The sequence below is a fragment of the Neurospora hispaniola genome (assembly GCF_033458365.1).
Source record: "Neurospora hispaniola strain FGSC 10403 chromosome Unknown B0T23scaffold_2, whole genome shotgun sequence".
NCBI lineage: Eukaryota > Fungi > Ascomycota > Sordariomycetes > Sordariales > Sordariaceae > Neurospora > Neurospora hispaniola.
Window position 1 is genome coordinate 334,701 of NW_026944407.1, and position 13,736 is coordinate 348,436.

Below are 13,736 nucleotides of genomic sequence, written 5' to 3' on the forward strand. Positions count from 1 at the left end.
TAGCGTACTGCGTAGATGTGGCGGGAGCTTCCCTTGGGCTACATGCGCCTTAGCAGCGCACAAACCTAGGTATGACGCTTCCTTTGGCAGTTAAGCGCAACGCGTAGTTCTTAATTGGACACTTCACTGCGCGTCGAGCGCGACGGAATGGGGAACCGGCCACAAGGTGCCGACCTGAGAGGCCGACCTGACCAGGCAGGCATCAAGGCGAGACGGGCAGTACAGCACACTACTAGGTAAACTTAGCAACGAGAACAGACACAGCTTTATTCGATTCCCACGGATTTGCGCACCCAGTCATTGCGTCTTCATCCAAGTCGCCATGTCCATCATCACTACGAGGAGTTAACAAACAACAACATTAATGGCGAACATATTTAGCATATCGATATGTCCTCTTCGCTTAGACGCACTTCTGGCGCGTCGCGTCCAACTTCATCCAGATCTATATCTGCACCGACGCCATCCTTAACGGCCGCAACAGGACTACCGTTTCCAGCACTACCTGCATCACCTGTCAAACAACCTTCGCCTACAAGACAAAGTCAGGCTTCCTCTGATGGCAGAAAGCGCAAGAGGGAGGCAACAGGCTTCTCTCAAGCGGGAGATGGGCTTTTGAAGGCTTCTGTTGTGCTCAGGGTATGTTTGCGCCTTTCTGATGTCAACTCGCTTTCTCTTTATGACTGCAAGGAACTGACCGTCCATTGTCTTCCCAGCCACATCCTTCCACCCCGACCGATAAGCCGCGCATTCTATCACCCTTGATGCTTCTTCCACGAGAACACTTGCCTCTGTCTGCCCTTGACCTTCTTCAACCGCAGGGCGATTTCCCTCCCAGCCGCTTCTACGAATCGCGTATCAAGATCTTGGACCTTGAAGGTCGATTGGGCTCAAACATTCTTCTTGCCCGATCTGAGGCCAATCGCATGCTATATGCGATTGAGCGGGAAAGCGATGGTCTATACACACTATGCAAGCTTGGATCATGGGTTGACGTTGATGTTTTGGCCCAGGCCGCAACGGTCGTATCGAGCCAACGAATGAAAAGCTGCAAGCCATCGCAGCTGGAGGTTGTTGCCCCAGGGCCCCTCATCACACCACAAATGTACAAGGAGACGAAGCGTCGAAAGCTTGCGATAGAGGAGATACAGTCGTCACTCACTCGAAAGCGATCCAACACGACAACTACCGAGCAGGAGTCTTTGTCTCACCTGCCTACACCAACATCAGGGAGTCCTGAATCCAAGAGCTGTGAATCTCAATGCATCGCGGAACCAACCGAGGTACCGACAGTGTCGAACAAACCCGATCTGCCCGCTACTCTTCCACATCCTGCGGAGGACGTATTGTCGCAACCAACCGCCGAAGGGATTTTCCAAAACATCAAACTGCAATATTTTGAAGCTCTATACCATTCAAAGGGATCCTTGGCCTATTTTGCAAAGGGACCGCTCTCTAGGGCACGAGCGGCATTCCACTTAGACTGCGACTCGAACCTCGAAATGAGCCATCTCATTGACTTCCTGAGAGGTCTTGTTATGACGACAGCATTAATAGACAAGAAGTATCGGGAGACTCTCCCCGAAATTATCGGAAAAATGAAGACTATCGTGGAGGATTCCGAGCAAGGGCATGCACGGTCGAAGCCCAGAAAAAAGAGAGTAAAAAGACAAAAGCTAGGCAAGGATGGACTTTATCCGTCGGAAGAAGAGCATATCGAGCGATGGTGGGTGACTCACAAGCCGAGTACTACACAAGAGGATGAGAAAATGGTCGCGGCGACCGAGGCCAAACACCACATCTCGGCTCTGCGGCGTCGGGAGACTCAGCTGCAAATGATCATAATACTCGAGATACTGGCTCTTGAGCCTTTGAACAGACCAGTAGTAGCTACAGAGGACAACGAGTTGCCGGGCTTGGAAACGCAAGAAACAATAGGAGGCACCAAATCAGAAGGAAACAAAAAAAAGAACAAAACGGCCAACTTGCCGCTGTTGCTGGATATGCATGCTGATCGTCTCTGCATTTGGCAGAGCACAACTTTAGACGAGGTCAAGGCATTGACAGAATCACCGCCCTCTGCTGAGGAACAAGAGGCGCCAGCAGAGAATAATAATTCAGATCCTTTACGAGATTTCTGTGTCGACATCATCGTCCCCTTGTAAGTCATGGCCCATTTCCGTCTGAATAACTCGGATGCTGATAAAACCACGACAGTTTCTCTGCTCGTCTACCGGAGCTCTGCGATTCCATCAACCGTAAGCTAGGCGGTCCGGTGATACAAGCTCCCAAAGAAAAGGCGAAAACAGTTGCAGCAACCAAGCCAAAGCCTGGGGCCCCTGGGAAACGAGTTGCAGCTACTAAAAAGGAGAATGAAAGAACTCTTCAGCGCGTGCTCTCCAATGAGCGCATGAGACGAAGTGTCTCAAGGGGTCCGTCTGGGACGATCGCACTGCTGCGCTCGGCGAGTGCAACTGCAATCCCGGGCTTGAAAAGAGAGGGTAGCGAGCCTCTGCTGGGGATGATACCCAAGACCGAGGCTGTAGCGGTCAAAGAGAAGAACGTTTCCATATTCTCGCGGAGTGCTGGGCCTTCGGCAAACAGTGAAGACGCCAAGGCAAGAAAGAAGGCTCGTCTCGAGGCCGAGCTCAAGGAGGCCATTTCTGCACTCAAAAAGCCAAACCGAGCCTTGGCTGGTAAGGAGATTGTAGAGGAGGCTGAGAGACGCACAGCTCAGCCAAAGAGTAGTAAGTAATGTTTCAATACCCATCATTATCGGGCAAGTCTAACAACCCTCCCAGAGCTTAACAAGAAGCAACCAAGAGCCGCCGGCGTGCAAATCAAGGCCACCCCAGCGAACAATCGCTTCAAGGACGTATTCGCCACAGAATCGCAGCCTCTACACCTGAATCATCTCTTCGAAGAGGACGGTCCCCCCATACCGTCTAGCGCCTCAGTAGTCCCTGCGTCTACTTTACCTCGCAAGTTCACGAATGTGTTTGCCACTTCCACTACCCCCAACATTGGCGCCAACCCATCTTCCGAAGGAGGGATTGGAACCGCACAGCTCCCGCCGCGCAAGCAAATGCAAGAGACGCCTTTAAGGAAGAAGTCCGTCCCACATATCTCGCTCCCTCAAATTGACGAGGAAGTCGAAGAGGCGACCCCGGTACCGCCGAAGAACATGGAGGGCCTACATGTTCAAGCAACGCCAATGCGCAAACAGCGATTTACACAGCAGAAACTACCAGTACCTCGCCCCGAGGGGCATCTACAGGTACAAGCAACAACAACACCTCAACGAAAACGAGCCATTCAAGGAACACCTATGCGCAAGGAATCTCTACAGTCACTGCCTCAGATCGTAGAAGAAGACGATCCCCTAACCCACAGCATCCCTTCGTCCTCTCCGATCTTCGCAAAGAGGTTGACGATCGCGTCCCCGTTTAACAGGGCCGCTAAGCAGCAACAACAGCAACACTTAGTCCCTCCAACACCCCTTGGCAACCGCTCCGGTAATGAAGGAGCTGCGATGACAACAGCGGATTTCCCTCCCTCCTCCCCTGGGTTCGCATTCTTCGAGACCCCGCTGAACAACGCAAAGACGAAGACAGCCGTGTCAACCACCGCCGCCGGCGGCGTTGTTGATGACACCCCCATCAAGTCCAGACTTCCGAGTGCTTTTACCTCCATGACGACGGGGGCAGGGGGGAGTGAGAATGACCGCCCATTCGGCAGCAGCAGTAGCAGTAATGGTCGTCGTGCTAGCGGCGGTGGCGGTGTTGGAGGAGTTACGAAGATCAAGAAAGAGCAGAACAACTCGCCGGTTAGTATATACCAGCGCCTGGGCTGGGATGATACAGATGATGATTTGGCATGAATTCCTGAGGGGGGATATATATGCTGTGGAGCGTGGTTCAAGACATTTTTCATATACCCATACCCAATACAGCAATTACGTACATTCAGCACGTTTCAGGGGTTAGAAATCAGAAGGGAAGGCGAAAGAGCTGCATAAAGATAGATGATAACTATACGAATATATGAATATCAAACACCTTGTATCATGGCATCTTCATTTTTAAGCTCCATGACGTTCTAGTAAGCATCCGTCTGTATACGGATGATGGGGCTCAGGGTATCTTCCTCTACTCTCCAGCCCACCGCTCTCCCTTTTCTTTTCCTTTTCTAGCCGTAGTGCAAAACCTCATCAGGGCTCCCCCATCCCCAATTTTCCTCCCCAAGCTCACTACTCGTCTCCCAGGACCGACCAACTGATTATGACTAATCACTATCATCATCAAGCGCCTCGTCCTCATCCGGCGGTCCCGCCCTCTCCTCGTCATCCTCTTCCTCTCCTTCTCCTTGTTGCCCATCCTCGTCCTCCTCATCTTCCTCCTCATCCTCGTCCTCTTCCGCCTCTTCCTCTTCCTCATCCTCCTCAACCTCTTCATCCGGAACCGTCTCCGCATCCGACGGATCTTGGTCTTGTTCTTCTCCGTCTACTTCCATCTTTGATGATGACGTATCCACCTTGGCCTTCTTGGCTGACCTAGGTCCAGCTTCTCTGTCTGTTGTCGATGTCGTCGTCGCTGTTGCTACGCCGGACGCGGCGGAGGACTGGTTTCGGTTTTGCTGATTGCTACCGCTGTCGTCGTCGCCGTCGCCAACAGCTCGCTCGTGTGATTCGCCGCCTCCTGGTTCGTTGCCGCCGCCGTCACCGCCGCCGGCTGCGCTGCCAGGACCACCGACACCGGAACCGGAAACGGAACCGCCACCTCCGGCCTTTTTGGCTGCGGCTACTTTTTTGCGGTAGACTGATCGTTTGGAAGTTTGGATTTCGTTGAATTCTGTTGTTTTTTTTGGTGTAGGCGGTTAGTACATGTTGTAGATACGCTACTATGAGCCTGGGGTTCCGTGGATGTGCACAGGCTGGGGAACATGGCGAAGGAAGGGGGGAAGAAAAGATATGAGGGACAAGGAGGAGGTATCAGGGGTATGACGTACTCGCAAACTCGGCCTCCAACTTCTCCCGCATGAACCCGTACTCAATCTCGTCTAGAGCCTTGAACACGTCCGCTGGCATGATGGTTTTCTTTCCTGATGAGACGGTATGTTCGTTTGCACTGGTAATTGTTGAGTCCCTTCAGTCAGCGCCAGTGTCAAAGTGAATATAATGGAAGGGGGGGAGCAGTCTCCCTCGTCCTCCTCCTGGAGCCTGCATGCAGAAAAACATACGCATTGGCCAGATGGCTGATAAACACTGTCGCGCTCTTGGTCATAGCCAGAATCGCATTTGCCTGTATCTGCGTATTCGAAGGCAACACCCCCTTGGCAAGACGGGTGATGATCGATTTCGGAAGCGTGAGATCTTCAATTGTGATGGCATCGCGCTCCTTTTCCCTTTCCCTTTCCCTTTCCCGTTCCTTATCCTTCTCTGATGCCCCTCCTCCTCCTCCTCCCCGCTTAGACTCTGATGGTGATGTTGGTCCTCCTCCTCCTGCTGCTGCTGATCCCGTGGTTGACGAGGCGCGGCCGGCAGCGGCCGCCGCCGACGCCGATGTCGAAGGTGCTGGGGTAGACTGCTTCTCGGAGGTTGTGGGTATAGGTGGAAGACGTTCATCCCGCTCGATGGCGGCCGCGGCGAGGGCGGAGGCTGGGTTGGCAGAGAGAGCTGGTTCGCCTGTGGCCATTGTCGTGTCTTCGTCGGCTATGACGAAGCGTGCTACAGAGACGTCGCTGCGCCGAGTACCGTCGGTCTTTTTCGGTGGCATTGTGACTTGGTAGTTTGAAATTGTTTAATGGAGGGGTACGTCGATGGTGAAATTCGGGACGAGCTGTTCACAATGACGGTAGTTGTGGATTCTTGTAGTGGTTATCTTACGAAGAAACTGGGTAGAGGGGTTAAATGTGCTGAAGTCCCAGTGGACGTTGGGAGTGCAACAATACTTTGCGATTTCCAAGAATGACTTCAACTGCGACTGGGGGCATGGGGGAGGAGCATTGGATGGGATGGGATGGAGAAAATTGCGGCGCGTCACCCGAGGAGGACGCGTTAAACAACTAGGGACGTTAAAGTGAAGGGTGTTAGTGGCGCACGAGCCAATGTCTGTTTCTCCTGAAAATAACCCTGAATGGCCTCGAGTTGGCCCAGACACTTTGTTCGCGCGAAACCTCTGGTCAACTTGCCTGGGCGTTTCAAAACCGAGGTTATGCATTCTATCTAAGCCAGTTGGCATCGCTGAATGTATTTGATTTTGGAATAAATATAGATGATGCATTTCATCAGCTGCTTTTGCCTTTGCAAGTGTCCTTGCAGCAGTTAAGAAAGTCTCTTTCGAAGTACCGGGCTAACACATAAATCAGCACAAGACTGTAGCTTCGACAACTATCGTGAGGGCCTATCTCTCACCCTTTTCCTCTTCACGTTCAGCAGTTTAAATACATGAAGCGATCAAGCCAGGATAAGGCTCCCCGTCTAGACGCAATTGATTTTGATCGAGTCTAATTCTGGGGCATATTCATAATCATGTTATCTCTCAGCCACTCGAAATCTCGTGTCGTCCTACTATCACCGCTTTTTTCACACTCACAAACAACCACATGGTTAAACCTCACCACAAATAACGCCCTCGATATACCTTGATCATACAAAGTAAACCCAAAGACCCGCGGCATACATAGTCAATTAAAATTGTATTTGAATTGACGTCCTCCTCTTCTGATGACAGTCTCCCCAATCAACCCCATGGGTGGGGGAAAGAAGAAAAAAGGCACGGAAATTTTGAAATAAAAATATATACAATAGAAGCAAGAACGTCTCTCAGCAAAGGGTATATCCAACATAAGTTTCCTCATTCCTAAAAAAGAAAAAAAAAAATTCGAACAGCCAGTCAAGGCTGGCTGTCTGTCATCCCGGAAGACACAACAAAAGAAAAGCAAAAAAAAAATGTTCCTGCATTTTGGCAATGAGCCAGCATTAATGTGTCCAAGGCATAACTAGGCCTCAGATCCAGAGAACTTTTGTAAACTGAGTAAGGTAGCTTCCAGCACCTCGGTGTGAATTGGTCGATCATGGATCTGTAGGGGGGAAAAAATGAACATGGCTTTCCAGCCAGCCGGAGATGGAGATGGAACTGGAAGAGAGAGTCAAAGCGTAGGCAATAACTCAAATCACCCAATGGCCCGTCCGATTTCTTCTTCTCTCAAAAACTGTCTCCTTGAAAGCGCATCATCGCCAAGCGACAGCCTCGGAGGAACTGTCACTCCCGACTGAAGACGTGAATGGTGCATGCTACGGGTGCGAGCGTGGTCGATGGAATGTCGCCCAGGAAACCCCTTTCCTGTATCGGATGTATAGCCTCCGCCTCGGTAGTATGCCGCCCTGTTGTTGTTGTGGTAGTTGTTGTTGTTGTTGTTGTTGTTGTTGTTGAAGTTTGAATAACCACCTATGCTGCTGGTGCTGCTCTTGGAACTCTTCTTCCTCCCATGTCTCGGACCTGGTGATGATACGACGGCATGTGCACCTGGCGGTAGCTTGTGCAGCCGAGAGGGCTGGCGCTTGGGCGTCAGTATGAATGGAACATCGCCGGGGACCGTGTCGTCTGTGAGCCCGGCTCGGGAGTTGGGAGCCCTTGCGAGGATAGGGGTTGGTGGTAGTGGCGTGTGGTCGATGCTCGTTCTTCCATAATAGCCGCTGTGGGTGCTATGAGCGGCGGACCGAGGCATGAAGCCTTCGTCGAATGATTTCCGGGTTTCTCCAGCTGCTTGATCGTCAGGGTTGATGTAGACGATGACGCTTGCCGGCTTCTTTACCGAGCTTGTTGATGGCTGTTTCCCATGGCTGGTGTTTAAACGATCCCCTGTTGCCGATCTGCTCTTTCCCTCTACGTCGGTGTCGTCCATGGTCGTAAACCCGGCCTCCTCACTCTTTGGGATTTTCCATGTTGCAATTTCCTCATCATCGACAGGTGTAACGGTTCGCGAAAAGACTCGTATCTGCCGTCTTTTCTTCCTCCAGCATAGACAGAGCACAACAGCCGCCAAGGAGATGGCCACGACTGGGATGGCGCTGCTTAGGATGATGATGAGCAGCCTTCCTCCTGTGTATATGCTGGTGGCATCGTCGCTGTCGAATGGTTCTCCCCTTTTCTGATTTGTAACGGCGTCGACAAACCTCGCCAAGGTCGTGATCGGGGGCATAATAGGGACATAAAGTGACGTGTGGAGAGAAAAAGACAGATGGAAGCCGAGGACGGATTGCCGTATTTCTCATAGAAACGCGGCGCAAAAGAGAAAACCTTGCCGTTCGGAAAGTCGACTTTATGGAGACTTGAGGATGCTGCTTTCCTTGCCAGCTGCTAGAACAGCCTAAACCGGACGGAACAAAGAGCTTCGTAAGTATGACTAGCGTGAAGATGCCTGATGACAAAGATGTTAGCAGGTTTGCTCGGTCAGACTAGATTATTGAACAGATATGTTCATTAGTGCCAAATCTTTGCTTGAACTCGGACCTTTGGTCCTCGACAGTTTTTTTTTTTTTACATATGATTCACCTTTTGGCAGTTCGTAATATACAATGCTTCGCTTAATACAAGCGACGGGAAAGATTAAGGAAAGCGAGCCATGGGTGAAGGGTGGATTGGAGAAAATAAACTATGTTTTACCTTTTCAAGATGTCATTGAACTTTGTCTTGATTTCAAAGAGCAGCCCTGTATATCATAAAATTTGATTTGATGAAGCGGATCAGGAACTCGAAAGCAAGAGGAGCGGTGATGAAAGTAGCTTGTTTGAACCGTGCAGGGACAACCAGAAACCAGGAGTCGAATAACTCGGGGAGCAAACCATTGGCACCGAGGCCTTGTGGTCTGGAGTGCTTGGAAGAGAAGAGGTGAAAGAGTGGGATAAACGAGGGATCTTTGATGTTCAAACCGCTTGAAGTACAGAGCAAGCCTGATCCCCAACCAGTTGACATCCAGTGTACGCAACAGCAAGAAAGCAACCACGAGGTCGGAAGTAGGTGGCGTATCCTGTACGGTTATAGCTATCAAAAAAAACTGACAAAGACTTAGTGTAGAAAAGGAATGACCGGCATGTATATTCCCAGTCCGTGATCCAGGCGCATCAACAAAGACGGGCACTATCCCATCCTGGGCAGGAGTGGCGGGCTAGCCGGGCGGGGTGTGGTGAGGTGTGCATATTATGATGGATACCAGGTGGGTGGATGGTGATGAGCCCACCAGGAAGACTCGAGATCCTAGTACCTTGCATATCTCCCATTCCCACCCCTTTCAGGGCACCTGCAGTCCCGCCGTTTCTTTGTGGATGTGTAAACCCAACGTCGGAGTCTCGAGGTGTGTGATCCTCGACAACATCCTCGTAAAGCTGTTCAGAGGTTGTTGGTCATGTTCCCCCATGTCTGGCTTGGGCCGAGTGCACAATGGAAGCATTGCGTGTGCCACAGGCCTGCAAAGTCAGCTGCAGTGATGGTCTCGGAATGGGTGGTCAAGAGCAGACAGAGATATCTTTGGTCGTGGGATCAGACACGCCCCGCTTGAGGAGGGACAGGACAATGGCACCCTCCCGGGCACTTGACCGAGACCGGGGCGGTACGCCGCTAGGTATACCTACGTTTGTACGCAGTGTACAATTCCAAAAGCAACCCAAAAAGCCATCTCCACTCTGACTTGGGGGAATTTCACGGGACCAAGTGTGTAAACGGCTGATGATATATCAGTATCTAGACGAGTCCATTGTCAACAGCGGATGGTTTCGATGACAGATTCTCCGTGCGGCCTGCTAGCTGCGTAAATATGACAACAATGATAGCTCTAAGCAAGATGCAATCGTAGGAACACAGCAGACAACAGCCGGCTTCATGCGACCACGGCGAGGCGGCGCAGGTCACTACGTCGCACCGTCACAGGTGAGGTTATGGAAAACTTAAAGAGCTGCTACCGTCCGATTCATTATGGCGTGCTTGGGCGGCGGGGTATATTCAAAGAAGAAGAGGGGGGGTGAGCATGGTGACGGGAACTCGACGGACGTTTCAAGAAACAGAAACGAAATGGAATTATGGAGCTTCCCAGGCACTGAAACGTCGTGTTCCCTTGTTGATGACATTGCGAACCCAATGCAAGCAAAATTGTCTTTCTGCTCAATGATGTGATGTTTGCTCACCGCCTCGGAGACCTGGACCGACCGGCCAAGCGACCGACCGACTGCACGAATTATTGCTCACAGATGTCAAAAGTCGTCCATGAATGGGCAAAAGAGAGGCTTGAATCGGTGGATGACAAGAGGCAATTCCTGAAACAGCAAAATCCAAGGGCCCGCTCTCTGTCGTGGATGATGTCCATTGGCTGGTCGGCCCAAGGTGGGGGAAGAGAGAAAGCCCGCGGCCAGGCTTGGTTTCTTGCTTCGTCGCTTGTGTAGAAAGTGGGAGTATGAGTGTACGTGCTGTGCCGCTTACATACTGAGCTCAGTTGCAAGGAACAGAAATTTTGTTATCAGAGAATGATCCGGACGTGAGATGGATCCGACAGCGGTCTCAGGTTCCTTCATCCACGGCACTTCGCTTTTGTCCAGGGTCAATGCTGGGGCCCCTGCCTGGGTGTCGCTATCCGGGTACGGCATCATTTTTTGAAGTCATCGCCGGCTGATTCGGATCAAGGGACGTGAACAAAAGTTGAACAAATCTCCGAGGAACGATGGAGATTTTACCCCATCTGGCATCGGCAACCTTAACAGCCTTAGCGAAACGTCTGGGGTATGTGGGGCCAGCTCGGACGAGCTAGGCCTAATGTGGTAAGATTCTGGATTGTGCAGGCCAGGCACTGTTTCCAACTTACCCCACCGATCCACATCCGTTCCTGACTACATTCAAAGCTTCGGTCTATACCGTTACATTACCTACTAGCAAAAACATCGTCCCATTTTCCTTTCCCCATCAACTTGATAACAGGTTTTTCAGGAGATTGACATTCCGGTGTCGTGGTTATTCCCGATAAGCTTCGGGGTATTACTTCACGACACGGATACGCCATGATAAACAATTGCAAAAGGAGACACGGCTTACAATTCACCGACCGGCCTGAGCTCTGATGCAAGGGAGGGAGAGCCTCTACTGACAGAAGGAACGGGCGGCGGGCGCAGACAGAAAGAAGCAATGGAATCGATCCTGTTCCTGCATTAGCAATCGTCGCCCGCAGGAAAGCGTCAGTGTGTATTGGCCGAACCTGGCTTGTCTCAACGACATCCTTTGTCCCCCCGCGCTTACGGATCCCATCTGGGCAAAGATCGTTGGTCCCATTGTTGTGCAAACGTTACCTTGTGCTCGATACAGCTCGGGTCAGTGTACGCTTGGAGTGGATGTTGTTTGATCCGCTGCATGCTTACATACCCCATCTTCTAGGTGGTTCCATTCCCCAAAAGTTTGTTGGTGATGTTCTCTGAACCTGGCTGCATGATAACATAACATTTAAGCATTCCCATTCGGCATTCACACGGACTCAGGTTCGACAAACTCACAGTTAAACGTTCCTCCTGACCGGCTGCTGCTGTCACAAGTCACATCCCACCCACAAGTTACACCACCATTGAAAGGGATGCAAAGGATTTAGTGGGGGCGTAATGGGGTAAGTTTGCACACATCAACATGCCCAAATCTAGCGAATGGCTGTTGTCGATTCCCGGGACAAACTCGAATCACTCCGCCGGTCAAGGTGATCTTTGCGCGCGGTACTGTGTTCTAGACGCAGTCATTCAGTCTCACCACAACCTACATGCGTTGGACTGGTAACTTGAACGTGGATGGCGGAGGCTCCGATCGACTGGTGTCTATCCCGCAAGGTTGAAGTTTTGAAAAACCTAATTGCCCCTGACGAGTTGCATATGGCGGTCCTCTTGATGCCGAAAATTGTCCCGAGTAATAGGATCTCTTTTCAGTTTACAGACTATCGTTGTTTTCGATGAGGCTTGCAACTCATCCTTCGAAACAGCACATGACGTTTTCTATGGTTTGTTGGTTGTCAGATTTCTCTGCTGGTTATTGAAGCCCAAGATGGATGGTTGAGCAGTTACTCCTGCAATTATACATCCAGCTCCTGTTAGCCAATTATCAAGCTTACCCGTTATTCCCCTCTTCGACCGACTATGTGGCACCGGGCCGAGCCATAGCCCATAGCGACCAAGTTGATCAGTTTGCTTGCACTTTACCAATCAAACACATACCTGGACGGGAAACCCTCCGAAAGAACGACTGCGGCTGGGATCCCTGCGACTGTTTCTGCGTGACGTGGTCATAATCGAGAGGTCTAAAGAAGCGAGCTTATGAGCCAACCAGACGTCTCAGACGCCATCTCACGTTGTCGATTCGCCGTCTCGCCTCTTTTTAGCCTGTGCCTTGTGACGGCAAGCCTGTCAGGGCTGAACAAGGTGGTCTTTTGGTCCATGCTTCAGGCTTATCGTCAACCATTATAAACACCATGTGGTGATGGTGGGGTTCGGGTTTCAAGTGGTCAAGTGGTATTCAATGCCGGCCTCGTCTTATGGCGACGGCCAATGTATAGGTAACGACCCTGGTCTGAAGGGCTCGGGAGGGTTGGTGAAAGGATCTTTCTGCGCAGTGATTCGTCGTGGGAGTGATCCGCTTCACACCCTCTCGTTGTACTATCGATGCACTATCTTCTCGTGAAAGCAACACAAAAGAGTTCAGTATCAAGGACTAGTCCGGGGTTTGTTTCCGCTGTCGCGTCGGATTCAATTGTGAGGGCTGGTACTGAAATCTGTTTTGAGAGGACTGGACTTTGGAAATCGCATATCAACTGCTAGAACGACTAACAAGGAAATGTCAGCATTACGGTCAGCATGCAGGGCATCCAGGCCTCTGAGCATCCTCGAAGAAGCAAAGAGGTAACGAAGGAAGTGTGTAGAGATATACCTAGTTGGAGGTAGTGTAGAGCATTGATAATTCTAGCAGAGGCACTCCACTAAATTTATGATCGAATGCTGTACTATTTATTCAACTTTCATGAGAAGAGGAGAAGGAGGTTCACATCGTGAGGTCCAGATTGTGGTTCCCATCTTCACGAGTCAGACACTTGCATGATGCCGCAGGTATGTGCTGCTCCAGCGGACCGCCCCCGGACTACAGTGGAGCTAGAGGGGAAGGGGCAGGTGTCACCAGTGCTCCACCTCCGAATTCATGAACATCGATCACAGTTTAGAGTCTCGTCAACGGAGAATCCATCATTCTTTTTTATTTCCTTGAACACATTTTGCTCTGCTCATGAAATTCCCTCCTTGAATTTGAATCTTCAACTCTGACCATATTTCATTGCAAAGCGCTCTGATGACAGCGTCTATCTCCTTTGCAATGGTCTCTGGCACCGACGATTTTCAATTGTATGGGGCGAGGTATTACTGCACCTGCTATCATGTAGTTTCGTATTTCGGCACAAGCAAACCCGGTGCCTCCGAGAACCGGCTTTCGAACTTTTAGAAGAAAAGTAAAAACCTTCCAGACTGCTTCAATGCAACACGCTGACTGAGGACCGGAGCTGAAGTTGAAGTGCCCTGTGAAGCTCGGCTTCTAGTCGAACGATAAGATGATAGCCGGAGGGCAGTCGGCGCCAGCACCCTTGTTATCGGCTTAGCATTCAAACAGCGCCCCTGCTTAAATGAAGTGTTGGCCAATGAGAACGCCCCAAGGCCCCGCACGAGAACGTCAAAAGGT

At 51.0% G+C, this 13,736-nt stretch overlaps 3 protein-coding genes across 3 annotated transcripts; 1 reads left to right on the forward strand and 2 right to left on the reverse strand.

Annotated features, from left to right (window-relative positions):
- The first annotated feature begins 73 nt into the window (after positions 1–73).
- B0T23DRAFT_331714 (DNA replication regulator SLD3-domain-containing protein) lies at positions 74–4,041 on the forward strand. Its single transcript, XM_062835732.1, has 4 exons — positions 74–639; positions 717–2,161; positions 2,218–2,747; positions 2,802–4,041. The coding sequence occupies exons 1-4, from the start codon at positions 391–393 to the stop codon at positions 3,878–3,880; spliced, it is 3,303 nt and encodes a 1,100-aa protein (XP_062694944.1). The 5' UTR covers positions 74–390; the 3' UTR covers positions 3,881–4,041.
- A 2-nt stretch (positions 4,042–4,043) lies between these two features.
- B0T23DRAFT_451100 (uncharacterized protein) lies at positions 4,044–6,043 on the reverse strand. Its single transcript, XM_062841110.1, has 3 exons — positions 5,239–6,043; positions 5,008–5,126; positions 4,044–4,850 (listed from the first exon to the last, which is right to left on the reverse strand). The coding sequence occupies exons 1-3, from the start codon at positions 5,772–5,774 to the stop codon at positions 4,285–4,287; spliced, it is 1,221 nt and encodes a 406-aa protein (XP_062694945.1). The 5' UTR covers positions 5,775–6,043; the 3' UTR covers positions 4,044–4,284.
- Positions 6,044–6,925: 882 nt separating this feature from the next.
- B0T23DRAFT_62004 (uncharacterized protein) lies at positions 6,926–8,621 on the reverse strand. Its single transcript, XM_062841546.1, has one exon. The coding sequence runs from the start codon at positions 8,200–8,202 to the stop codon at positions 7,174–7,176; it is 1,029 nt and encodes a 342-aa protein (XP_062694946.1). The 5' UTR covers positions 8,203–8,621; the 3' UTR covers positions 6,926–7,173.
- Positions 8,622–13,736: the final 5,115 nt, after the last annotated feature.